General features: G+C 36.4%; 3 protein-coding genes across 7 annotated transcripts in view; 2 read left to right on the top strand and 1 right to left on the bottom strand.

Annotated features, from left to right (window-relative positions):
• Window positions 1-4,531: 4,531 nt before the first annotated feature.
• Window positions 4,532-7,931, bottom strand: LOC132205253 (trypsin-like). The gene is made up of 2 exons (XM_059634204.1): window positions 7,835-7,931; window positions 4,532-5,235 (listed from the first exon to the last, which is right to left on the bottom strand). Exons 1-2 carry the CDS (start codon window positions 7,929-7,931, stop codon window positions 4,532-4,534), a joined length of 801 nt encoding a protein of 266 aa, XP_059490187.1.
• The window catches only part of LOC132203327 (uncharacterized), a 191,775-nt gene continuing 172,379 nt past the window's right edge, over window positions 7,684-27,079 (top strand). For 2 of the 3 annotated variants that reach the window (XM_059631034.1, XM_059631017.1), the window contains exon 1: window positions 11,293-11,320. In XM_059631034.1, coding sequence (XP_059487017.1) covers window positions 11,318-11,320 — 3 coding nt within the window. In that variant the 5' untranslated portion in view covers window positions 11,293-11,317. Of the gene's footprint in view, window positions 8,040-11,292; window positions 11,321-27,079 lie in introns of those variants that run through there. The other variant, XM_059631026.1, reaches the window with a different exon arrangement.
• LOC132204604 (uncharacterized) lies at window positions 20,367-23,769 on the top strand. Of its 3 annotated transcripts, XR_009442542.1 has the most exons (6): window positions 20,367-20,499; window positions 20,547-21,714; window positions 21,772-21,846; window positions 21,938-22,512; window positions 22,856-22,982; window positions 23,053-23,769. XR_009442542.1 is itself a non-coding variant. In XM_059633227.1 (2 exons), exon 2 carries the CDS (start codon window positions 23,085-23,087, stop codon window positions 23,487-23,489), a length of 405 nt encoding a protein of 134 aa, XP_059489210.1. In that variant the 5' UTR covers window positions 22,856-22,982; window positions 23,053-23,084; the 3' UTR covers window positions 23,490-23,769. The 3 variants fall into 3 exon arrangements, 1 of the variants encoding a protein (XP_059489210.1); XR_009442541.1 differs by having other exon boundaries at window positions 20,371-20,499; window positions 20,555-21,714; window positions 21,772-22,512; XM_059633227.1 differs by lacking the exons at window positions 20,367-20,499; window positions 20,547-21,714; window positions 21,772-21,846; window positions 21,938-22,512.

The following is a 27,079-nucleotide window of genomic DNA, read 5'->3' as shown; positions in this document are numbered from 1 at the left end:
TCGAACTGCTCGAAATAATTTCCAATTTATTTTCTTAATTTCCATTTCCATGTTTGAATTTAAATTTTCCTTGGCCAAAATTCTCTACTTAAATTTTTGGAATAAATAACGCTCTCGTTTGAAAAAGAACAAAAATAATTTACTAGAGTTTATAAAAAAAAACCATCGCCAGAGACATTGCACTTGCACCGCTGAAATAAAAATTAATTATTTTCTCTACCATACTTCTACTTCTACTTTTTCCTAATTTTTCTAATTTTACTTTTTAATTTTTTGTTTCTACTTTACGAATTTTTCACGTCGGCCGCTTTTTCTGGCCGGCGCGAGAAGAGAAGAGCTCTCGCTCTCGCGTGTGGTTTGCTCAGCGCGCGAGAGAGCCGTGCTGTGTGTCGCCGGCGAGAGAGAGGCGCCCGATTGTTAAGCGCGCTGGCACTCTCTCTTGCTTCACTCTTCTGTTGATTTTTTCTTTAATTATTTTTATTTCTAATTTAATTCCCATTTTTCCTTCACCAATTTATTTCTCATGCACATAATTAATTCTTCTTCAAAGTGGTTTATTTTTCTCAGCCGTCCGCTAAAATTCTATTGCTCGGCCGAAAGGGTTTGAGCTTATGAGAATTTTGCTTGGCCGAGAAAAACATTTCGGGCGAGTTTTGGCAACTCTGCCGGCTCAGGGGGTCCTCTTCTTGGAACGCGTCTTCCTGGCGTGAGAAAGGCTCCGGCCGACCCTTCTCAGGAGGATTTTTCTGCATTTCTCGGGAGTGTAAAAATGACACTCGGACGGCCAATTTCCGCCGCCCGAGTGCATCACACGTGCAGCCGCGCGGAAAAAAGAAATATTTCTTAATAACTTAAATGCGCTTTTGAATTATTTACAATAGGCAGAGGCGGCGAGCAGCTAATTCGGCTGGCGTCAGCCATAAACTCGCGTCTGCACCTTTGTCCGGAGAAACATGCTCTCTCCCGGGGGTTGTTTTGCTGCTCGCTTCTTTGAATTTCTTTCTCTCGGAATCACCCATACGTGCCAACTGTCAATCTTTATTATAAATTTAAGCGAGTGAAGCGTGTAAAAACATGGGCCACTCGCTCCTTATTTTCTCTTATTTTTTCTCTCTTTCTCAATTTTTGTTCGGAAGCCATAAATTTAATTTCCGTCTTTATATTTAATTGTGTTAATTTTTCTCATGCGATGCGGGGCAGAGCATGGTGATTTGCGATGCGCTTTTCAATTATGCAGAGATTGCGCAGCCAGAGGCGAAAGCAAAGAAACGAGACGCACGTTTTGCGGCTGCCGTCAATTAGCGCTGGGCATCAATTATTCAGGGGAAGCGGTGGTGAAACCCGCGGTGCATATCCGGCCGACGTCCTCTCCGGCTCGATTGCCACTTTTTTGCAGCACACGCGGTGTCATCGCCAGAAAACCGCCACCAACTCTCGAGAGCCGACGTTGCGCTGACGAGCGCTCTTGAAAAATTTGCATTTTTCGTGTTTGACTCTCTCGGAATAATAAACAAGTGACACCCAACAGTGACACCGACCCACGGACCGGCTCATTTTCCAGCCTTGTTTGTGATGTAGGTCTTTCGCTCGAGGACCCTTGTTCGTTTTCATCATTGAATGGAATGGAAAATTAATTCCTGAAAAAAATCAGCGAACCTCGGCATAACGCAATCTAGTCGGTCTGGTAGGTCTGTTATGAATTTCAAATATCTCACGTGCAGTTTTTCCCCACTCGTCATCACTCGTCATTATTCATTTTAATTCTGGGTAAATTTTTAACATACATAACGCAATAAAACTAATATGTATATTGAACTTCGTTTATATTGATTAGATGAAGTTTCTTACAATGAGTTGGAAAATGCACAGATAGATTTATTAAAAAAAAAAAAAATACATTCTTCTAGCCCATTACATCATGCAAGATTTAATAATGGATTCCATTAAATTTCGACACATGATTTTCATTTAGAGGATAATTTATTTGTGACGTTATTGATTTCAATAATAGGTTATTAAGAAATTAATTTAGCAATTGTCAGAGCGAATCTTGAAAGGAAATTGACGTTTTTCTAGTGGGTACTTTGAATTTATGTGATCATTTTTTCTTCCAAAAATAAGATAAATTCAAATAGTTTCTTTTTTCTTTATGGGGTCAAATATTATAAATGTGTATTTTCTGTTATATTAAATTTTTTTTAAATAATTTGCCCTTAAACAAAATTAGACAAAAAACGGTACGATTTAGCACCCTTCTGAAAATAGTCTGTTACATTTTTCTTTTTAATTGAATAGTTTGTTTAGTGAATAATTATTTAACTAGTTTCGAACAAAATTTTTCGCTTGCGTAAGAGCAACGTCCTCATAAATAACGTATTAAATCAGTTGTCTTTCTCGCAGTCAACAACTCGGTGCAAGAGATTAGATCACAAGCGGAAAATTGAGTCCTGCAATCAGTCGAGGTCACGTACTTGCGACCGAGAACATCATTTCATTTCCCAAGAACGGGCATATATCGCCTCGAGAAATCCGTGCCCGTCGCTTGCAAAACAAAAATTGCAGAATGAGAGCAACTCGTTCAGTCAGGCCGTTTTGCCCGACGAGATGGGGCCACTTCATAATTTTCTCTGAGAAGAGAGAATGTAATGAGTGGCGCTAGGTTGCATAAGCAGCGAGGAGCCTTTACCAAGTTTAACCCCATTCCTCAAGTTCTTTTTACGACAGCTGCGTATAAATGAATAATTTAATTAAAAAGAAGACGGGGAGGATGCTTTTTTACAACAGTCCTTTCAATTCATTCGCCTCTCGTCAACGGCCGCTCGTATAAACAGGCCAATTATTGCAGTGCGTGTGCAAATTGATGTGTATCCCTCTCTACCACTTGAATAATTGAGCTCCGGTCGTTTTGTGTCCATTAATCGCTTGAATTTCGACCGCATTCGGATTAGGGGCCGCTTTTAACTTTTAACGAGGCTGCAGTTCCGGCTGCAGTTAATTTGCTCCGACGAGTTTATGACTTAGGACTGTTAATTTTTAACTGGGAAACTCACTGGAAAGGAGGTTAATTGAACTTGCAATGTGACACTGAGGGATGAGGAAACTTTCCAAATTAATTTAAAATTTTTAATTAATTATTTTTACTTAACATTAATTTTTTTTTCATCTTGTAATTTTTGTGTGAAATCAAATGAAAGGTGTAATATTAAAAAAAGTAAGGAATTTAATTTTTCTGCAAACTTCAATCATTTTAAAAACCTAACATGTTTGAAACTAGAAAACATATTTAATTTTTGAGTTACAAATTACTATTTAATTGAAATAAAATTATTTCAAACACAGCTCAGAAATTGACATCCAAATCGCATTAATTTGATTATTTATTATTTTTATAACTTTATCAAAAAAGATTTCAATTCCTCTTGTATCCATTTGTTATGATAATAATTCCTTGTAATTTTGTATAAATGAATTTTTTTATTAAATTTGCCTTATAAATAATAATACATAAAAAAAGGTTTGGAATTTTCTTAAAATGTAATTTAAAACATGAAATCTTGATTCTATAGTTATTATTATGGCATAACATTAATTTAGCAATGTTCACATTCATTTTCACCCCTGAATGCACCCCTCTCATTTTCTCCATCCCTATAATATTACACATTTGCATAACAAAAACACAGAGATTTTTCCCCTTTCTGAAGGAAGCGTTGTTCGCAGAGAACAATGGGGTGGAGGCGTCGAGAGCAAGATCATGACGCCCCTGCCTAATTAAAGATCTGCGTAAAGCCGTCGGCCACTTAATCCCCCTCATCTCGCAAACAAACAAAAAGCAGCCTCACTCTCTGTAAGCGTAAACATCCCCAATCTGAGAGAGAATCAATTATTACATCTCGCACTCTTGGCCGGCACACTTTCAATGAGAGTACATAAGTCTTGGTCGCAAAGGCCCTTCTTCACCACCACACCCAACTATACCCGCAGGCATCAACACGCTCGTCCTTCTCGTCGGCCAACTTCCGACTTAGCTTCCTCTTCGCAGAAGCGTCCAGTCTCAACTTCAAGAAACTTGAGTTCTAACAACAAAACAATATTTTCTTCAGAGTTTAATTTACAACTGAAAAGTTCACATAGTCAGCTTTGTAGCATTATCACTAGTAAAACGTTTTATGCATATCAAAATAAAAATTTGAAACTTATTTACCATTTTATAATCGACAAACTTTGATTTAAGTCATGTAATACCACAAATCAGAAATTAAGTAAAAAAAAAAAAAATGCTGGAAAATATTAATAAAAGTTATGAATTTAAAAGTAAATGAAATTTAAAAGGTTTTCAGAATAAAATTGTTATATTTATAATTTCTTATAAAGTTCAGTTTGTTATTTAAATTCCCAATTTTATTATTCTAACGGTGGGTAAAATATGTATAATTTATATTTTATTATGCTTTAATCTGTGGCCAAACAATTTTTTATTATGTAAATATTTTGACATTTCAGCAATACAAAATTGAAAGTTGTTATAAAATTAAACTCCCGTGATTTTCTTGATCCAATCTTTGTGATAGAAAATTTCGGTGTAGATGCCAGGGAATTTGGTTGCACACCCAAAGCCCCAAGAAACAACCCCGTACAGGACCCCGTCGGCGAAAAGTGGGCCTCCGCCATCACCTGAGCAGGCGTCCACCCCACCCTTCCTAAAGCCGGCACAAATCTGATCTTCCGGGACGCCTCCCAGCAGCGAATAGAGCGTGTTGCAGTCCTTGTTGTCGTAAATGGGCACCTGGGCCCTCTGCAGAAGGACAGGGTTAGGTCCGTTGATGGACGTCGTTCCCCAGCCGGACACAGTAGCCAATAGGCCTGTAGAGGCCCTGCTGCTGGGGAGAGCAATAGGGGCGACCTCCAAGCTCCACTCAAAGGGTGGTGTCACCCTGAGGACGGCCAGGTCGCCGGTCAGGAAGAGGGTTTGGAACGAGGAGTTGGCGAAGATTTGCGAGACCTTGTGCACGGACTTGGGGGTGAGTCTGTCGATGGAGCCGGCGCCGATGACGATCTCCTCAGGGGTGCGGTCCAGAGTGCAGCGGGCCGTCGTGACGACCCACTCGGAGGAAATGATGGAGCCGCCGCAGAAGTGCGCGCGCCCGTTTGAAGTCTGCACGGACACTTGCCATGGGATCTCGCCTGCGGCTGCAACTCTCCCTCCTATAATTTTTGCCTGTGGCACAGCTACCGCTAAAAATAATGTAAAAAAATCATATTATTGATTTATTTAAATTATTCTACGCAATTTTTTGTAAGGAACAATCAGTTTATGTAACAATATTATCATTTTTTTAAACTTTTGATTAATATTAATTTAATAATTAATATAACATGTACATAAAATAATTATTTATTCAGAAAAAATAAAATTAATTGATAAAATAGGAAATTATTCAACCGCACAATACCTGACAATATCTTCATGGAGAAACTTGTGAAAAGAATTTGCAAATCAATGTTAGTTAGAAATAATGAGTCAAATTTTACATTTTCCCAATTTGACATGCAAATTTATCATATTGATACTTTAATTGATCTTTATTAAGAATTGTTATTTTTCAATCTAATTAAAATTGAAATTGATCATGGATGACGCAAGAATTGTTTATTCGAAAAGTTTACAAATTGCATAATTCCAATGAAAACCTTCTAAAGATAATTAAAAAAAAAATTATTAAGTTAAGCACATTATAGTAAAATTTCCCAAAAGTGTATTTCGCGCAAAAATGTATATTTTGATATTGACATTTTATTCATCATGGTTTGCGTGATTTTTATTTATTTAATTATTTTAAGGACCACCTAAATTTTTTGAAAGGAATTTCATTCCATCTGAGAGCGTATAAAAAATCAATAAAATGAAAATAACAAAAGAATACACTTTGGATAAAACCATAAAATGCAAATTAGACTCCATGATGTGCGTATATAGCTTTAAAAACTTGCCTAGGGCAGCGCCGAGAAGAGCAATCACCACCTCAATAAACATGTTCACACTGATGGATTGTTTTGGCCGGCCGAGCTTTTAAACGTTTCTCTTATCAGCAATTTAACGCACATAACAAGTCACACGAGAGCTAATGAGAGTCTCATGTCGTACAGCATCAATAATCACACTCTCGTTTAGGAGGAAAAAAATATCTTTCGGAGAATGTGTTCGTTCTCTAATTACCATAATGCTGTTTTTATTTCTGAGCGTCGCACAGATGTTTTATTTTCCAGCCGGGCCGCGTTTATTTATTTTCGTTACCCGCAGCAGGAATACATAGGCAATTCGAAACCCATTTTCTTGCCGTCCCTTCTAGTGGCTATTATTGGACTTGCATTTCGCTTGTAAAACAGCGGCAGCCACTTGATTTTTCTTGACCCCAGCCGGCGGAAGAGGGAATAAGAAAGGCTTCGCGCGGCACGGTCTCTGTGAAGAAGCGCATTTTGCTACTTGAAGCTGTCAGCTCATTGTCAGTTTAATTAAACTGGATGTCGGAGGTTATTTTTAAAGAGGCATTGCGCTATAATAAGGTGTACCAGTGAATAACACCCACACAGACAAAGGCGGTAAAGCCACACAAAGGACGTAAATAAACTGACACGTCTGGGAATTTATAATTTGCATATAATGTGAGAATATTCTGAATTTATAAAAGAAAAATCGTTCTGTTTTAGAGTGGGAAAATTTATTGAATTTAAACACAAAATTAGAATTTATATTTTAAACACTTGGCAAATAAAATTAATTAATTAAAGTGAGCCCGAAACCTCCACCTCTACACCAAGGAAAATTTGTCATGCTATTTGGATAATTATTCCAGGTCTCGTCGCTTAATCAAATGTGGGGGGATGACAAATTTTCCTTGTTTGGAATAATTTATAACATGGGTTTACAATTATATGGGTTTCTGGCATAATATCCGTGTATGGGTGGAAGATATAAGGGATGGGAATTATTGAGTTGAAATAATTTTAACGATTATTCTGCGTGTAATATATGAAAATTATAAAAATTAATCTCAAATTTTTTAATCACCTTCACTTGAAATTTGTAATTTCAGGTACACATTTTGGAAATTTCTGCCCTTCTAATTCTCATATAAATTTTAAATCAGAAATTGTTCTCTTTGGAAAAAACGATCACCTCAATTTTAATTCAGAAAATAATATTTCTGTTTCTGGCTGGGAAGTTTAGGAGAGTTCAGGAAATCATACATAGGAGGTGCAATGATAGGAGGGGAGAATTTAAATTTTATAAGCCTTATAAAAATAGCAACCGATTTTGTTGTAAGAATTTATTTGTAAGAACTTTTTGAAAATTTTTTACATTGTCAACGTTGTTTTAAAAAAAGAATTCATTTTGCTTTTACATAAATTTAATAGCTTTTTTCAAATTCATAGTAAATATATTATGTATTAGAATTAATTTTTTTAAATGGAATTTTTAGATATGTCATAATTTGATTTTTAATTATTTACAACTTTACTTGTAAAAATTTAAATAATTACTAAGCAAAATTATTTTTTATTTGTTTGCAGGCCGTCGCGTTGCATATTTTGAGCTGGGTTGACCGAGGATGAGCTTCGACGGTGGTCGGAGGTGGCGGTGGCGGCGACACCCTCGGCTGCGTGGTCGATACGCCTGCTCAGTCGTGCTCCAAGCGGCGAGCGGACCACATCCTCTCTCGATCTGCACCCACGTTTTGCGCCACCGCCGGTTAACTCTCCACACACTGTTTTCGACTCCTTGTGACTCAACCTGAGTGACCAGGTCGTGACCTTGACGATGCTCAGCTCCGACCTTGGGCAGTAACAGTGAAAGTGGTGCAAGTGTCAAAGTTCACATCGACATGTGCTCCGGCCAGTGAGAGCCGCGTGAATTTTTCCGTGTCACTCATTCTTGCTTCGTCTGCTGATTGAATCTTCAATGATGTCCAGCTTTGGTGAAAACGGAGTTGCCAGGACCTTCCTTGTCGTCGCACTGGCCCTCTCGCCGTTAAATACAGGTCAGTTCAAAATTTATTTCAATTCTTAGAAATACACCATTTAGATTCGATTAAAATGTGACGGTGTTAAAACACTAAAATATTAATATCAATAATAATTACGGAAAACATCATATTTTATATGTATATAATTTTTTTTTTTTAAATTCTTTTCAAGTCTTAAATTTGGAGCTCCAATTGCACGTGAATTTTCTACCGGACTTGGGGTATACGCAGATTTCGACAATTTAGCGATTTCCGGTCCTTGTCCCAAAATGCAGCACTTAACCATTGCTTACCATAAATAATATTATATAATTTTAATGGAGCTCAACGAAGGAAGCTTCGTGAACGGTATAACAGAACACACTTTTTTAACCCCGGCTTATTTTTTTCGCTTTCACGCGCGGCTGTGTCGGTTCATAAAAATGTAAAACGCAATTATTACTGTACAAAACACTGCTTCTCGTTGTTTCGTATTATTTAAATAAAGCCAAGTAAAAGTCTCGAGATGGTCCGCCGACCAGTGGCGCGGCCATGAATTATTCACAGGGTTCTCTATGCAGCCTGACCGAGAAGCGTCGCGAAATATTACACACACTTGCTGTTTGTAAAACAACCCGTTCACTCCCATTTGAATATTATCGAATACAAAAATTTTTAAATGTGTAAAATTTACCAAATTTACACTGAAGTGCCAAATTATTCAGGAAGGGGTTCGCTTTTATTAGTTATAATCGAGTAAACAATTCTTTTTCTTCGATATCCGAATCAATCCGAATGTTAAGAATTTGCGATATGAAATTTTGATCTAATAAAATTGGTCCTAAAGAAGGATTTAACTTTGCTAAGTCTTGACAAAATAAGACCATAGATAAACAATTTTTTATTTTCTTATTTTAGTATTTGAATGTGTCAGTAAATTGAAAAAAACTAATTGTTTTATGTTTCAATATATTTATTTGAATCTGCAAGAGTTATAATTAAATTTTGAACTTACTAAACTGGTCTATGAAAAATTTTATCAGGGCTTCTTAACGTTGTCGAAAAAAAAATAATACATAATACATGTGAATTATTAGGGTTTTAAAGCACAGCGGATCGCGGGGCGCCTTTTTGAGGTCAATTTTCCTTTATTTTATTTGCTCAGTTTAGAGCCGAAAAGGCTTTAAAAAATCTATTAATCATATTTTTACTCACTCTCGCCTAAAAATGAAAAACGCAACCTGCTAGACGTGCTTGTGCAGTGGGTTGCATACATAAAAAGTAATCTTGCAAACGCAAGTTGCTGGTTGTGAAGCTGTTTTATTATCAATTCATAATATTAAAAAAAAAAAAAATTGCGAAATTATTGTGGCTGAACTTTAGCACAATTAGGTAAACAAATTTGAATACCCTTCATTCGTACACAAATATTAGCATTAGTTTTTGTTACTCAAAGCATTTCTCATTATAGAACTTTGAATTTTAGATAAATTACAGAGTGTAAACCGCAAAGAAAAAAATTACAAAAGTGATACTACTTGCAAATTTCCTTCTGTGCAGAGTGTTTTTGGTTACAAGATATTTACATCCTCAACATTATTGTCTGATAAACTTGGTCTCTATTACACATTCCAGAGCTAAATTCAAATTTCTACAAAAGAGCTTCCAAAATTTTTTTCTAGTTTTTATATAAAATGCCAGTGAATCAATTTAGGTTCCAAGAAAATGGCGATGAAAATTTATTTTAAAATGCTTGTTTATTTTTGCTGTATAGGTTCTTGAAGTTGTTGTTGTGGAACCTTTTGGCACTTGAGGTGGTCATATATGATATCTTCAATCTTAAATTTGTTTACTTCCATCAAAAAGTCACTAAAAGTGATACAATTCCTTCGTACAGTTGATTTTTTTGCGTCTTTATTACAAATGAATAGTTTAACTAAAAATTCTACAGAAAACTTTGCACATATTTGAGTGAAAAAGTTTCAAGCTAAAAGTGCCCAATTAAAATAAACAATATTCCAAGTTTTTAGCGGAGATATTTGAGCACTTAAATGTTCCATTAGGCTGGTTGGTGGTTCATGGAGCCTGATTGAATAATGGCTCTATTAAACTTGTCGAAACACAGCCCGGCTCTTTTATTGCAGCAGCGGGGGCGGCTGTTTTCTTTCTCTTGGCTGCTCGGCGCTCATAATCGAAGAACACGGCCGACGGATGGATTTAATGTGTGCCCCACGGTCCCGGCGCATCGCTCTGTTCTCGCGCGCGCGGCGGGAAGAGCCCAATTAACGGCGCGTTTTTAGACGCCCGCCGTTGTTCTGTTTGTCGGTGGCGCTCGACAATAAAACCGATGAAAATAATAATAACACACTCTTCGCCTGCGTCGTCGTGCCAGAAGGAGGGAATAATCTCTCGGCTTGCGGCTTTTATTGCGCCGTTAAAAAGATTCCCGGATTAACCTTTTCCTCACCTCAGCACGCGCTTTCCGAAACGTTTGCCGACTGATTGACTCTAAATTCTTCCATTTGAACTGAAAAAAAGAAGCATGAAAAAAAAAACACGAAAATAAATTAATATTATTTTTTTTAATAATATTTTTACTTTTCCATAATTGTTAAAAGCTTTTTTCATTAATAAAACAAATTTTCCTAGTTCCCCTGGATCAATTTCCGGTTGTGCAACTCTGACCCAAGGTCCGCGAGTTATTGGGACATTTCTGTGGCCCCTTATGATCGCAAAAACTGGCTTGTTATTATATATTGATTTTCCTATTGGGAGCCGGAGGATAAAGTTAAGCTCTAAAATTAGGTGTTTAATAGTAAGAATAGCGTCTTCAATATAATTGGAATTAGCTTTTTTAAGAAGTAAAAATGCCTTCAAAATGGAAGCTTTTTATAGAGGAATTCAGCTGCTAAACGCATAATTTAAAATAATTAATTGTTGGGAGGAACAAATTGAGTTTTTGGTGGAAACAGCACTAAAAGTAGCAATGATTTTGCAAAAATTTTTAAGTTAAAAAAGATCTCAACCACCGCAGTGAGCCTTGGTTGACTCATTGTTAATTTTTGTTCCTATCCATTTGTAATTGTATGTTCAAAAATAGGACTAATTAAAACTATGACCACATTTTTTACGAATAACAAATTTGTAATAATTAATTTATAAATGTCATTAAAAAATTTTTTAAAATTATTTTAAGATTCCAATTGTAGTGAAATTATTCTTACTTTGAATTTTGCAACAATTAAAAATTGAATTTTAAGCGGCATTTTTTGCTTGTTGGTTTCAGTCCATACAAAATCAAGTAGCTCCCTGTTATGGTCAGTCAGTTCCTTCTGTTTATTGCGCGGAAACCAAATTTTCCACCTCACAAAGGATGCCAGTTTCTGAGAATATCCCGCGAGCAGGAAAGTTGTGCATGAAATTTCTGGTCGAGAAACAAGAGTTGGCAATTAATTACGTTTATGAAAGTTGACCCTCATCTGGAAAATGGCTTCCGCTCGGTCAAGATCAAAACAATCTCGGCGGCGAAAGTCACTTGCTTGTGCCGCCGAGACTTTTCGGCGGTGGTGCACGCCATGTCGAGCTCTAGCAAGGGCGGGTGGCGGAATTGATTAACTCTGAGGAAGGCGACGACGCCCGGGAATTTTATCCGCCTCGCTTACTCTCCTCGGCACCTTTTCTAGGAATGTGAGTAATTAATTTCATCTGGCAGTCGAGACTCGAGTTCAAATGGAAGGAATTCGGACAAGACCAGGTGTATATATTGAAATTCTATCGTTCTTTCTGGCCAATTTGGTCGGGCCGCGAAATTTCTGTGGTGCTGCCTACCGTGGGACACGCTGTTTGTTTGTTTGATTTGCACCTGTTCGTTGAGGGCTTTCCCCACTTTTCGTTGTTAATCAAATTGGAATTCGGGTCGTGATATAAACGGACCATTTTGTCACAAATTTAGGAATGAAAATTTTAGGTCCAACTTAAATTAATATAATACACAAGGGGGAATCCACAGAACATTCAGGCATGTTAAATATTTATTCTAATTTGAGCTGAGATGAATATTTCTGTTCATCAACAAAAAGATTTATTTATAAAATGAATTTGTTAAAATAATAATAAAATAAAAAAACATAAAAATGGAAACCAACTATCTTAGAAAATTTAATTTGAACAATTAATTATAATTTAATAAAATACTCCAGGAGAATATTAAGTAATATGTATTATTAAGTAATATTAAGTACTTGTACTTTTTTTCTTTTCAAAAATCATGAAAAAACAAAAATCTATCTAAATTTGATCACTCATTTGCTTGGAATTGTTTTAGTTTTGTCAAGGAGCTGGTCTGCGAAATAGCATGAAATTTCCACCTGTTTACCAATTTAATTTTATGAATAGCGCCTTCACCTGCTGCTGGAACAGTTTCAATTTTCTTTTTTTGCTTCTCTCTACATGTATATTTGTTACGTTTTCACGCGCGAGTGAGAAAGGGTGAAAGTGCTTTGGTTGGCACGTGTCCCCTCCTCATTACCATAGCTCGGCGCATTTTACACCCAATTATACTTCACCAGCTGCATAATTTATCGAGCTGCTGAAATGCAGTGTGAAGTGCACCCCATCCAAAGAGACGTGTAAATTCGTCTCTCTGGAGAACACGGTGCACACATTTCTCTCTCGTTTGCATTTTATTACGTACGGTGCGGCACCTGCCTTATTTGCTGAATTTTTCAGCTCCGACGACCTTTTTACGAGAGGTGAAAAATGTACGTGGCGCCTTTTATGCCCGTACGCGACCTCTACGCAAAATGGCACTCGTGATTAATTACGTTTGGCCATTAGTGATGAAGCACCAAGGTCAAAAAATCTATCCCTGGAATTCAAAAAAGTTGGTTCGTTGTTGAGTAAAAAGGGATAAAATATCATTAAAAAATTAAAAATCTTTTAGAAATTATAATAGGTCAAAATTTTTTTTATTTTACTTAATAATGCCCTGACTTTTGTCGACTAATGAATTTAAATATGAGCTTTTTGTATTTTTCCTTTTCAATGGACCATAACCTATAGATAAATTATAATTTTAATGTTATTTTATCCCTTCAACTAAAAATTACTGCAGTTTTTTTTTTTACCAGAAAGTTCAATGAAACAGAAGGAATTCTCAATTCTCCCTGGCGAATTAAAATATCTAAAACTCCGTGCACATCAATCAATTCAAGGGAAATGTCTTTGGAAGTCTCATTTGCACAAAAAGTAGCAATAAAAGTCCATTTCCGCGAGACGATGGTGCTCTTCAGAAGGCGCCATCAAAAGTGTCATTTGGCGGAGATCAAAATTGACCACGGCATGGCTGCGACATGCAATGATGATTTTGCCGAGTGCGATCAAAAAGCCATAACGTTGGCGCTAGTGCGTTTTTCACCCACCAACGTAATATCGGCGCGCACTGATGTTTGTTGCTGCTTTTTGTCACGAGCAGCCAACCTACCTTCGGAGTTAGTTAGCAGCAGCAGCTGCGAATTTCTTTGCTCTTTACATCATCAGCAGCAAAAACTTTTTCTAATATCAAAAAAGGCTGGAGCTGAGCGGCCGCTTATTGAACTCCTTCCGTCCGATACTTTTTCCGCCTCGCCTGCTGCTGCTGCGCCGCCTCCTCTTTTCCAACTGACGAACGTTATTGTTTTTCTGCCAACCTTTTCCGCCGAGCAGGTTAATTATCTTTGCTGTCATACCTGTGCGCGATTCAGCGGAGAAGAAACAACTTGCCTTGAAAAATGCAAATAAGCCGCCGCTAACAGACTGGAAGTTGATTGCCATCAACAGTGGAGAGGAAAACCGAAAATACATCTGATTCGAAACATCCAAAGGGATGATGTCTAGACAGTTCAAGTGGGATCAAACGGCTGGCTAATCATTAACAAATTATTTATCAAATCGGCTTCCTCTTGTTCTAACGGTAAATAGCTTTGAGTTTAACTGCCATTGCTCCCTTTGAGTAATCATGAAAAATAAAAACGATTTTTGTTAAGGATTCGCGTTTTGCTGGTAAAAACTCCAAAAAGGATAGAACACGTTTGTTGCAATTATTAGTTCACATTAAATCCAATAATACCGCTGATTCGAGGGGATAATGTCTAGACAGTACAAGAGGGATCAAACATACAATTCATCAACATTGCTTATTGAATCGACTTTCCTCGTTCCAAAAATAAATGCCTCTGCAATTTCCCATATGCGTTATACGCAGCCCATGCGACACTTAATTTCCACGTACCATTTCTTAATTAAAATCAAAACAAATTACAGTATTTCCCGGCGTTTCATAGGGTAGATAGCCTTTTAGAATTTTTGTTATCCAAATATTCAAAAAGCCATCCACACTGGGAAATACTGACTCAATTATGGATTTCAAAGTAGGATATTGGAAGCGTAATTTGACATAAATGCAAACCTCGTAGATGTGAAAAGGTAACTTTATTTTTAGCTACTTGGATCCAATTTAATCAAAGCTTATTAATCCGTTTTGCTCGTTTGAAGTTTTGACCAAACGAATAAGCATCTAATTATGCTCAAAATCACACACCTCACTCTCTCCAAAGCTATTCTACAAACCCCCTGAGGGATAATAATGAACTTTGCCAAACTGCCCCTCGCATTACAAAGTGGCAAAAACACACACGCCTCGTCGCACATGCACAAACAAGCTGAAACTAATCACACAAACGCCTCATCAGCAGAGGATAATATTCGCAGCAAGCATTATAAATTACACACAAGTTATATAGCATCATGAGCATCTGGCGCGAGCGAGCAAAAAATATACACAACCGCTCGCCAGCAGATAAATAAATTTCTCTCTCTACTCTCAAGACCGCATCTAATACCGTGGCAAAAGAAGGAAAGAAAGAAAGTTTTCTCGCGAGGGAAATAATTGAGCGATATCAGATGCATCAGCGAAGAAAAAAACACGCCGAGGAATGGTTGTGTCTTGACAAGGGCGTTAATTAAATTTTCAAGGAGCTCTTGGCAGAATTTATCGAGGTGTTTGGAAAATAAAATATCATGCAGAAAGCCGGGGATTTTTCCCCAATGAAATCGATGGAGCCGCTGCCGCCATTTTTTTTCTTTTTATTTATTAGCGAACGCGAAATTTAAGAGCTCGGCAGTCAGTGTTAGGATATTATTCTGGGGCAGGCAGCGTGCCAGCCGGTTGGCAATTTCCTCCATCGGCTCTGCAGGAACCCCCTTTCAATGATAATATGCGTGTAGTATACACAGTGGTGCCTTTTCAGAAAGCGTTCGCAAAGCGATTGACTTATACTTCAAGTCTGTGCTCGGCAAGGAATTTTAAGGGGCTTTCGCCCTATCGAAAAGTGCAGCCTGAAAAGTATTGATCTAGTTATTGGAGATGCCTGAATTTACGAAGCAACTTCTGAGTGGAAAAAATATTTGAAAAAAGTCATTTACTGAAATTTTTGGCCACTTTGTCTTCTAAATTGGTACTAATTTTTTTTTTAGAACAACATAATTTGACATAACTGACATAAGAAATTAAAAAAAAAGTACAATAAAATAAGTTCAAAAGATATACTTTGTGCTAAAATTAAACTTATATTGTTAGATGCACTCAAATTTCAGTTATGACTCGAAAACTGTTTTTTTAGGCAATATAATTATTTATAATAATTATAAAACAATTATGAACTTCTATTCAATATTTGAACAAAAAAATAAGCCATATAGCTAGGGAATGGAAATGAAATGGATTGAAATAATACCCAGCTGAATTTTATTGAGGAAAATGCAAATCAAATGTGCAAATTCTTGATAAAATAACACATCTTTCCTTATCAGAGTGAAACCCCTTAAAATAAATTGCCAAGACAAAAGGATTTGTGCCGAATTCGAATCAAAAGCAGAGCCTTCAATGAATTTGCTCCAACACGCACTATATATGGGCCCTGATGCTAACTCTCAATGCGTGCGCTTTTCTTTAGAGAATGAGCGAAATTCAATTATCCCTCCACGAGAGTGAAGCCTCAGCAGTGAGAAAGCGAGCGATCTGCGAGTTCTCGCAACAAAGAAATTAAACTAGAGGAGCGAACTGCCTTGTTTAGAAGAGAGAGTGAGTGGGTGTATCGCTGCGGTGTCTGTTTTGTTCGCTGGCAGGCACACCTGCAGAACTGCATTTCCCAGCAGCAGTGGTGCAAAAGCAATTTCCTTCTCCTCACGTTTCGCACACGTTTGTTTCAATTGAAAATTTGTGCTAACCGCGCGTATCGTCTCTGCACTCAAAGTGAGCTTGTAATGCATGAAACTCTAATTGAAAATTGCGTTTTGCGTGAGTAAGTTAGGAACTATGGTGCGTATTAGTATTGTACTTTGTTAAGTAAGTCACTTTTAAAGGAATCGCTTTATCAAACTTCTTTTTTAGATGAAAATGAACAATTTTTAATTTTTCTCAAACAAATATATCCATCTTTAAGAAATTTAATATATTTTTGGTACGAATTGATGTTGCAAAATGAACAATTGAAGAATCGAGTCAGGCTTTTTATACCTTCAGGACAAAAAAAGTGAGAGAACTCTCACAATTACAATTCCTCCAAAATATTGTACTGTGAGGAGCGTAGCCTGGTAGCCAATATAGAATGAATTTAGAGCGGTTCACAATCAGTTTAATGAAATAAAGAAAACCTGTGTGTTACATACAGTCATTTAACTTTTTTCACTATTATTTAATTTTCTAATCGATTAATTTTAATTGATACTCTTCATATATTTAACAAATTTACCAACAATGAAAAGATAAATCCCGTTGCTCACAATCAGATGCATTATTTCTATTCTAGCACACTAGCTTGCATCAAGGGGGCCAAACATTAGGCGATATTAGAGTTTTGTGATTAGTTTCTGTCGATTTTTGACGGCTGAACGGAACAAAAAATCAAAAGCATTAAAGACATCGACAGACCATTTACAAAGGCGCTCTCATAAAACGTGGGCCTGTCTTTCTGAAGGGCCATTAAGTCAGAATTAATATTTATCATCCTCCTTCAGGCCTTCCCGGCGACGAGAGAGACATGCCAGAAAGAAACACAAAAATATATAGGCCGAAGGGTTTTATATATGTGCTTTTACTTTTATGTCCCGGGGTCATTTTGCGATTTCCTCGTCCGGCCGGAATCACTCTGGTCCATTTTACGCTCTCGCATTATCACGTATTTACAGTGAAAAGCAGCTCACAGTCAGGTGCGTCCGTCCACCGCGCAATATTTCATTGTTTTACTGCTGGCCCATAAAACTCTCGGCCAGACTTAGTTTTGCCGGCGAGCCCTCTGACGTGCTTATGATTCTTCTCCATCTCGGCTCGGGCGGCGCGTGATTTTTCTCTCTTTTCCCTTGGCCAAGTGCTCGGCTCTCCATCTCGCTCTCCTTCTGCTGCGGATATTTTCGCGAGGAGCACGTTTCGCTTTGATTCAAATTCGGAATGGAAAGCGTGCCAGGCGAAGAGGGACTGCCCGTGGGCCAAAGGTCAAAGCGGAATCGAGCCCAATGGCAATTTTTGTCCGGGAGAGCCGAGTGGGTGGGTGGCCGGCCTTTTTTATTTTGCACGAGACGAGTGCCGCCCTCCTGCTTTGATGAAAAATTGAACTCGTGCAAATTGGAAGGGGCCTAGGTGTGTATTTGCGCGTCAGTTTGCAGCAGTCAGTCAGTTCTGCTGGTGGCGTGCAATACGGGCCTTTAGACAAGTTTTTTTTTTGAAAGAGCAAAAAGAGACCGGTAGATCAAAAAGATTTTTTTTCTACTTTTCCATCATTTCATTAAATTTAAACGTCTGGATTGGCTTCAAGTTTATTAATGGTTTTAAAAAAAGAAAACATCTGCAATAATTATGAAATCAATTAAGAGTTCTTTTTTAAGGTTACGATTTTAAATTTTTCAAGATCAATTTAACAAGAAGAAAAAATATTTCTGGATAAAAAAAATCATAAATAATCATGAAAAATTACATTTGATAATAAAAATTTGTGCTTTTATAGGATATAAAAATAAACATAATCTGTTAATCCTTTTTGAATTATGGGCGGGCTCTGTTCTCGGTTTGAATATTCAGACGCAGAGAGAATAAATGCCGTGCGGCGGCAGCTAATACTTAGTAGCGAATAATTCATACATTATTCCCGAAAATCCTGTCTGGTTTTGGTAATCCGCTTAAATATTTCATGCACTCGCGGGAGAAGAGCGGAGAGAAACGCGATACTCTCCGCACTGGCCGCCGCATTCATATTGCATGCTAAATAGAATATAAGAAACCGCGAGCCGTCCCGACCGCCAACCCACGCACGCATGCAAAAAGGATTCTTTTTTTGCTGGCGTGCGTGCGCCGCAACGGAAGGGTTTTCCGCCTTGCTTTGGGAAATGAGAAATTTGAGAGCATGACATGAGCATTTTTGCACGGAAATCGTATAAGGAAAGGCCGGCCCGAGTATCATGAAACCGGAGGCAACCACTTCTTGAATCATGTTAGTATTTAATATGAATCTGCTACAATGCATTGAAAAAAATTTTAAAAAAATTCTCAATAAACCTTGTTTTAAGGCAAAAATTACTTTCAATTTAAAATTTTTTGGCAGAAATTAATTGCACACGCTTTTGTGATTTTTTTTAATTGTTAGGCAACCGGCAATACTTGATTGCAAGACAAATTGCCTAATTCAAAGAAATATTATACTTTATAAACCAGTAAGAACCAGTAGCCATTATAAATTTTTTTAGTTTCATTTTATAAAAAAAATAGTATTATAATAATTCTGTTAAATTTCAAATGCACTAAAATAATGTTTTTTGTGTGTGTGAAATATCAACTATCAACTATTTAGATTCAAATATTTTTAATTGACAGTGAAAATAAATGTTTCACGACTAATGTGACATAATTTAATTTGCGAGAGTCTTTTTTAGTTTGTAAATTTCTTTCTCTACGAAAATATTGACTTTCATATTTGGTCTTGTGAATGGAAATGGAATTCTATAACAAATCTTTTTAGTCATTAATTTTTTTATTTTTAATTAATTTAAACTTAACCAAACTTGCACGATGTATCCACTTTTTTTCAATTTGGTATGATCAACAAATTTGAAAAAATGTATCCATTTTTCAACAAAATTGTCAAGCGTTTATTAATTAGAGTTTTTTGCTTCAACACAATAGAAGCTTTTTATATTGAACGTGCGTGCTTAGCTTTTGTGAAAGGTTTTGTAGGCAGCGTTCGATCGCGATGGAAACCATTTTTCATCATAATTATCATCGCCGTCAAGCCTCCTCTCCGTGTCGAAACAAAAACCACGTTCTTTAGTTGCTTCCAGGCTAATTATTTCACTAATTGCGAGTTAATAATCGCAACAGGGCATAAATCGCATGTCAGACAAGAGGCCGTGGATGATCACATGGCAAAAATAAATTGCACTTGACGTATAAAAATTTCTGACAATAAAAAATTAATCCCTTTCAAAAGGCGCCGCTTTTAGATACAAATGGCGCTTTTTGCAATTTATTCAAATTACGCGGAAAAACGCAATTAGTCAGTTGGAGGCAAAAAGTGGCGCCGCCGTCAGACGTCTCTCCCGAGCAGTTTATTTTCATTCCAGCGCGGCATAATAATTTAAATGAAGACTAATCTTTATTATTGCAGCCGCCACACCACAGTGCGTTTTAATTCCTGGCCAAACTGAATTAAACGCGGATAGGGCTCGCCTAAGGAGGCGGGCGTTTAAATGACCTTAATTGTCAAAGAGACGCCGCTTTTATTTTATTCTTATCTTTCAGCGCGCTACCCGTCGTAAACTCTGCGTATTAATGAGCACGCATTAGCGACCACGATGATGTCATCAGTCATCACGCACAGACCCTTAGGCCATACATATATTTGCGGGCTTTCTTTCAACTCTAAAATTGATATCTTGCAGTGGAGTGAACCAGAGTGAACAAATAATATATTAATAAACTTCTGCACAAAATTTTACAGTCACCAATTTTCCAATCATGTTTTTGCGATCATTTTGAAGTTGAAAATTGGGTTTTTTTTTATGTTTTTGTAATTTTTTTTTACATTGCATCTCATGAAAATTTTCCTGAATTGAAAAAAAATAATCGGCTGGCTTTACCTTAAGATCTGGCAAAGTTTTCCAATAAATAATGGAAAGTCAAAATTAAGTAAAAAAGAGCTCACTAAAGCGTCATGATTTTTAGTTGATTAGAGATAAGAGTGTTGATTCAAGTTACATTATTTCCTAAAATGGGCAAAAAAATCTTATTTACTTCCTTGCCAGTATGTGGCGTGTTTTTTGCTGTGTTATTTAAAAAGAGGGAGAGAACGCGGCGCACTTAAAATTTAGCCAGACCGAGCATGGTTGATTGTGCTTTTGCTAAAACTGCTTATTCGCTGCTCAACAAAAGAAGTAATAACACCAAACGCATTAAAAAATATAATTCTTGCAGGTATTTGATTTAGTTAAGAAATATTAGAAATAATATGCCATGTCCAGAATTTTAGATTAGGATACCACATCTATTTGATTTTAATTAAATTAAAATCAGTATTGGCCAGGATGGGAAGCAAAGAGGAAAGGTTTTTCACGTTTGTCATTATTTATTTTGCGCCTCACCTCGTCAACATAATCCTGATTTCGATTCTGTTGAGGCTCGTTTGCCTCATGCGAAGGGAAGTGGCCCAGCTGGAAAATAATTTCATGAAGCAAGTTGATGCCCCTGAAAATACTAATCTCACTCTGGAATCGGAGGCGGACTACGATGAAGTGGGAAATACAAATTCTGAGGCCAAAAAGACCAACGAACCAGAATCGTCTAATGATAGAATCAGTAAGGAGAAGCCAAGGGATTATGACTACGTCTACACACATGGCCGATTCTCCAACGCTCGCCGTAAACCGTAAATGGCAAAAATTAAAAGAAAAGAAAAATCAAATGGCGTAAAATTGTATCTTTTTACTTTTATTGATGAAGAGGTGTCGTCTTACTGAATATGTATTATATCATAGTTTTTGATCCTAGATTTAATGATGTTCTTAAAGTTATATTTTTTTAATATTGTATTAATTTTGTTATTTATTTCATTAATAATTAAAATTTAAAAATATAAATTATAATTAATTGAAGACATCATTATTTTTGTTGCATATAGTCTTGCTCTTCCTATTTTAAATATGAAAATTTAGGCCCTTCTTGTTAATTAATAATGATTGTTCAAATATAAAAAATTTGAAAAAATTTAAATTTATAAAAAATGAATTAGTGAAGTGTACTAAAATTGGATACATTTGTATTGATAGCAAGTTTAAAAAATAAATTGATAATTTGTTTTTTAATTAAAATATTGGAATTGAAAGTTTTTAAGTGTGCTACAAGAAAGGAAAGTAAAAATGAATTAATATAGAGTCAAATAAGCGGCATGTTTTTGATAATTTGAGATAATATACTTCCTTCAAATAAGGCAAGAAAAATCTCATTTACTTCCTAGCCAGTGTAATAGTCTTGTTAAATACTGTGCTATCTTAAAAGAAGGGGAGAAAATCCAGCATTTACTTCTTTTAGAAGCAGAGACTGGAAAAGGTTGATTGTGCTTTTGCTAATTCGGTACACGAAAAACGAAGTAATTATTCCATCGAACGCATCAGACACTACATTTCTTTGCAGGTATTTGTAATAGAACTAAAGGACAAGTAATCCTTAATTTTCCATGTATAATTTTAGATTCGGATTGCACAGTTATAAAGGGTTATAAACGAATTCGAAATGATATTGGCCAACGTGACAGAGAAGGAAAAAGTAATTATTTTTTTGTTTGCCACTCTCTACATAGCACCACTTTTGATCACCGTTGTCTTGGTTGCGATTATGATGAGGCTTGTTTGCATAGTGCGAAGGGAAGTGGCTCTTCTGGGAAATAAATTCATGAAGCAAGTCATCCCTGCCAATACTTATGTCACACTGGAAACAGACTATGATGAAGTTGGAAATACTAATTGCGAGGCCAAAAAGACAAACGAACTAAAATCGTCTGATGAAATGCTCAGTAATGAGCCACCAAAGGACTATGATTACGTATATACGCATGGCCGTTTGTAACTCTCGCCACAAACCATAGACGATTTCTAAATAATTCAAATATTTGAAGAATAAAGAATCTTTAGGCTTATTCCATGTTATTTTAATATTATATATTATATTTGTTGAAGAGGTAATACTGAATTTTTCTTACGTGCACAGTTACTAATCCTCATTAAAATTGTTTATCGTGGAGTAATGATGTTTTATGATTGCTTATATTTTTAATGTATACTTAATAAATCTACTTGTTTGCAAAAAATTTTAATTTAGCAATTAATATTGATTTATATTTAATATTTTAATATTCTTGCATTCCCTAGTTCAAAAGTAGAAAAAGTCCACAAAAGAAAGGAGGAAGGACTGGAAGGATCCATCAAGCAAAACGTATTACTTTTCATTCTATTCTTAATAAAAAATATTGGTTTGGGATGCAGTCGATGCTATCATAGCGTACAATTTTATATCCATTGATCCTCTGACTTCTTTCCCTAATTTCCCTTCTCCTGAGAGTTTTAACTTTTGAGTCTTTTTTTCCGAAATTGGTTAACTTCATGATTATATTCATGTAAAATGAAATGACTAATAAGGCCTCTTGGGTTGGAATGTACATCTGGAAACTGGATTATTTTTTTCCTTTATACAGAATTCATGTTAAATTTTTTATTTACTTCCGTGATGTTTTATCGGTCGAAATAGTTGATAAAAACACAGCCTATTTTCTTCACAGCCGCTCAGCGGAGGCTTTGAATCAATTGCAATATTTATTATGAGTTACTCAACGGACGAAGGAACCACTCCAACCATCAACTTGATTTTCAATAGAAGATTATTCAAATCAAGCACACCTAGTTAAGGTATTACTTCAAGGAAATTGGGAAATGTTTCAGCACAAGTTTCCAAATAAAAATGTAATTACATTTTTAGAGTCACCGTGGAACAGAGTCACTGCTTTACCAATGGGAATGGCGAGTTCAAACGAAGGTTTCTTGATCGCTGTAGTCCTTGCACTTGTCATTGTCATCATAGTGCTGATTTTGGTGGTGATGTGGCTCGTTTACCTCTTGCGACAAGACATGGTTCGTGGAAGAGGTAAGAGCTGCACCATGAACCAAATTGTGTCTGGCCATATGAACCCGGAAGTTGAATCAACCTATGCCGAAGTGAAGATTTTCAATAATGATGTCACTGATGTGAAGACTGCAGACAAAGTTGATGACACCTTGATAATGAGCGCCCCCTCTCCCTCTAATGGCATCAAAGGTGGCAAGGAGACTTATGACTATGTGTACGCTCATGGCCGATTCTGCAATGCCCGCTTCAATCCAGATCTGGTTGTGAAAGCTAACGATGCTAAGATTTGAATATTTTTTAAAACGTTTCTCACTTTCTGCTAAAATGGTATCAAATTGTTTGGTTTGGATCAATTCTACTATCTACTTATTTCTTGTATAAAAAAATGCGCTCTATATATTACTCGATTTTTTTTATTTTCATAAAATAATTTTCATGTATCGATTTCTAGAATATTTAAACAGCATAAATGTATTGTATTATTGTCTACGATATTAACATAAATGATAATTTAAATATTTATAAAAAAATTTTAATTGCCACCGGCTTTTTTAATAAAAAAAATCACTGCATTTATTTCTGCTGATTTTTTCTTCTGAATTGCCACTCATATATATTAGAATTTCAATTCCTTTTTTTATTGATTTTATCCTTACTAAATTTATCTGCAAGCTCTGCCTTCCCGATATCCAAAATCAATATTGCGCTCGCAGTTGATATTAAATCCAGCGCAGGCCTTACATTCTCTACGCAAGCAAAATTACACTCTAAGTTTAAAGCAGGTGCTTAGTCTCAGGCGCAACTTCTTGCGTCGGCATTAGTGTGCGAGCGGATAATAAGCCCTTTTATTTATTCCACGTCAATTTATGTGACAGCCCTAACTTTTTCGGTGGCCACCGAGGGGTGCGTGTGTTATCGATAAAAAATGCGCCCCGGCGAAATTAGCGAGCGGCGTCAAAACGGGACGGCCGATTCTCCGTAAGCGCTTTTATTGGTTGTAATTTATCTGCGAAGCGAGAGATTTGAAACGGAAAAAAATGTGAGGGCGGCGGATTATGGAATGGACGTTGGGAGCAGGCTCGCTTTTAACCCTTTCACAGGCAGGGTAGGGGACTCTGCATGTGCTGTGAAAAGCGCACAAGAGGACCAGCCGATCAGAGGCGGAACTAGAGTCATGCGAATCTTTTACGCTAATTGAATTTTCAGCTTCGTTTTCTTCGGTTTTCTTGAAAGTTTTTTCTTTAATTCCTGTACAAAAAATTAATTATAAAAACTGTTAAAAGAATTTCAAAAGACAGGAATTACCATTAAATAAGTAGTAATTTGTTATAGCAATTAATTAATTACAAAAAGTATTATTAAATTTATTTTCCTCCAAAGGGAAAAACAAAATATTACTATGACTGTAGTCATAATATTAAATTTGAAAGTGAATTAAAATTAACTTTACAATTTAATATAATGATGCCTAAATAAGTAAACGCTTCACCTATAAACACAGAAAATAGAATTTTCTTTATTATTTTATTTTTTCCTTTTAATATCTCTTCTTTAATACCTTGAGGCTCGCATTTCATTTTTTCTGTTTTCTGTTTTGAAATCGAAAATTTATTCACTTCTTCTTGGAAAGGGTGGCTTTAGTTTTAGGGGTTGCTTTTTTCACTCTTTTCTGTAATCCACATTGTGAAATGTTGAGCTGATTTTGGATTTTTAAACTGGAAATGGAAGTGTAGTTTGACCTGTTAGCAAACGTCACACGAGTATCAAATAACTTTTATTATAATATAAGGACAATATAAAATTTTCTGTTGCGGTTTCTGTTTTGGGTATTGAATATCATATTAATTATTATTCGACGATCAATATTCCATAGCTGTACCAAATATAGCTTTTTAATCCATATCATTAAAACATAAAGATTTTAATTTTAGAATTTGTTCTTATTCAAAATCGTAACAGAAATTTTGAACTATAATTTATAGACCAGTGTAAGGAAAATCACCGGAATCGCCCCTGTTTGTAGCTGTTCAGTGTAACACCACTGGAAACACCGCACACCACGCTCTCCTCTCGGTCGCTCGGGCGCCAGATAAACAAAATGCATTTTTCAAAAGGCGACGGAGCCGCACTAATAAATCTCTTGCCCTCAGCAGCCGTGCTCGATTGATTTTCTCTCTCTCGTTCCGCGGCACGACAGACTAGCGGAATAATTTATGCATGCTGGGACATGATAGCGGCGTTAATAGCGAGACTGCAACCCCCTGCGGGCGAACTGGCGAGTGCAACTCACTTCATCAGCACTTCTTCTTCTTCTTCTCGGGTCGACCCTCGGTGTCCGTCCGTCTGTCGGTGCAAAAGAAAAAGGTCCCTCTGTCTCTATTGATTCCACGGGCTGCCGTGCAAATTGAGTGAAAACAACTCTGAGATTCAACTCACCAGCAGGCAGGCAAAACTACACACACTAGACGCTTTCTGAATCGGTAAATACTCGAAATGCAATCAATAAAAGTTGCCGGGGCGCAGTCGAATGACCTCTTTTCGTTCTTTCCGGTGCCACTGGCGGATGCACCTTTTGTGTGTATTTTTTTTTAAGTTGCCAATTCGATTCGGCGCCCTCCCGTTTTTACTACGCAACGCGCTCCGTGAATGAGAAATACTTCCGTATTGGTTTTTCCAGAGCTCCTGGGAAAAGTGAACCAAACGTGAGGAAAATTCAAATTAAGCCAACAATATTCAAAATTCACTTGCTTTGTTTGGCAATTTCCCTAGATAAAATTAAATTGCAAAAAAATTATTTAACTTCATGTTTGTGGAAGCTGGAAGGGTGTAAAAAATCTTTGAAATAGATATTAATGGAATTTTTATGATAAAATTTTGGAACTCATATTGAAGTGTAACTTTGAACGATAATTACTCTTAATTGTTTTTTTTTTATCTGAAAGTACTTTTGATAGAAATAGCACGCTCTGGATGGATTTTATTTTCATTCTAATCAATTTCTCAGTAGGTTATCAGTAGTTTATAAATTTTTTAAAGACCTGTGCAAATATAACTTTTAATATTATTATATGCAGTTGTAATTTAATGAAATCTCAAAGGTAAATTAAAAAAAAAACAGGATAATGATTAAAAATTAAAAAAAAAATGTTACGTAATTTTAATTTTATATTATAATTATATTAATTTTCAATTATTAAAATGAAGATTTAAATTAAAGCTATGTACGCTACCTAAAGTTTATCATTACCTTTTATATTTTATTTTTTAAGATTTTCAAAGTAATATTTAAATCTTTGCTTTGATGGGCAGTTATCCTTTTTCATTATTCGATTTTATGAAGATAAGACATCATCGAAATTATCATCTTCAAATAAAGTCACAATCTCTTTGAAAACAGCCAAATTTTCGCACAAGAGAAGACAGCCAGACTACTTTGCGGGCGAACTGAACCGCCGCTAGCTATGGAGGTGTTTTCGCCGCCAGGTGAAATATTCAGCGAAACACTTCATAAATTTCTGGATATACGCACGCACAAATGCTGCAGTACCGCTCCAGCCAGCCACAAAACTGACTACCCAAGCTCTCGTCGGGCCGGCGCTGCGAAAAGCAGACAGCATAAAAAATTCAATACAAATTTTATGATACGGGCCTCTCTTGACCTCGGCATTGTGCGCCGAAACTACAGTTCGTTCGCTCTCGTCTTTTCTCAAGAGACCTCCGTACATGTAAAAAAAATTATTAGTCGTCGTCGCAAGTTTTATTATTACACTTAAAAAATTTTAGTGCACGCCGGCCAATTTGATCCATTTGAGCTGCTTGCACTTTACTGCCTATAATTATTTTGTGTCTCGTTTTAGCCAGCCTGCCTGAGCCATTATTA

The sequence above is a fragment of the Neocloeon triangulifer genome, unplaced genomic scaffold (assembly GCF_031216515.1).
Source record: "Neocloeon triangulifer isolate White Clay Creek 2 clone unplaced genomic scaffold, ASM3121651v1 ptg000002l, whole genome shotgun sequence".
Taxonomy (NCBI): Eukaryota; Metazoa; Arthropoda; class Insecta; order Ephemeroptera; family Baetidae; genus Neocloeon; species Neocloeon triangulifer.
The sequence above is the reverse complement of the archived record's forward strand: the minus strand, read 5'-3'. Positions and strand labels throughout refer to the sequence as shown.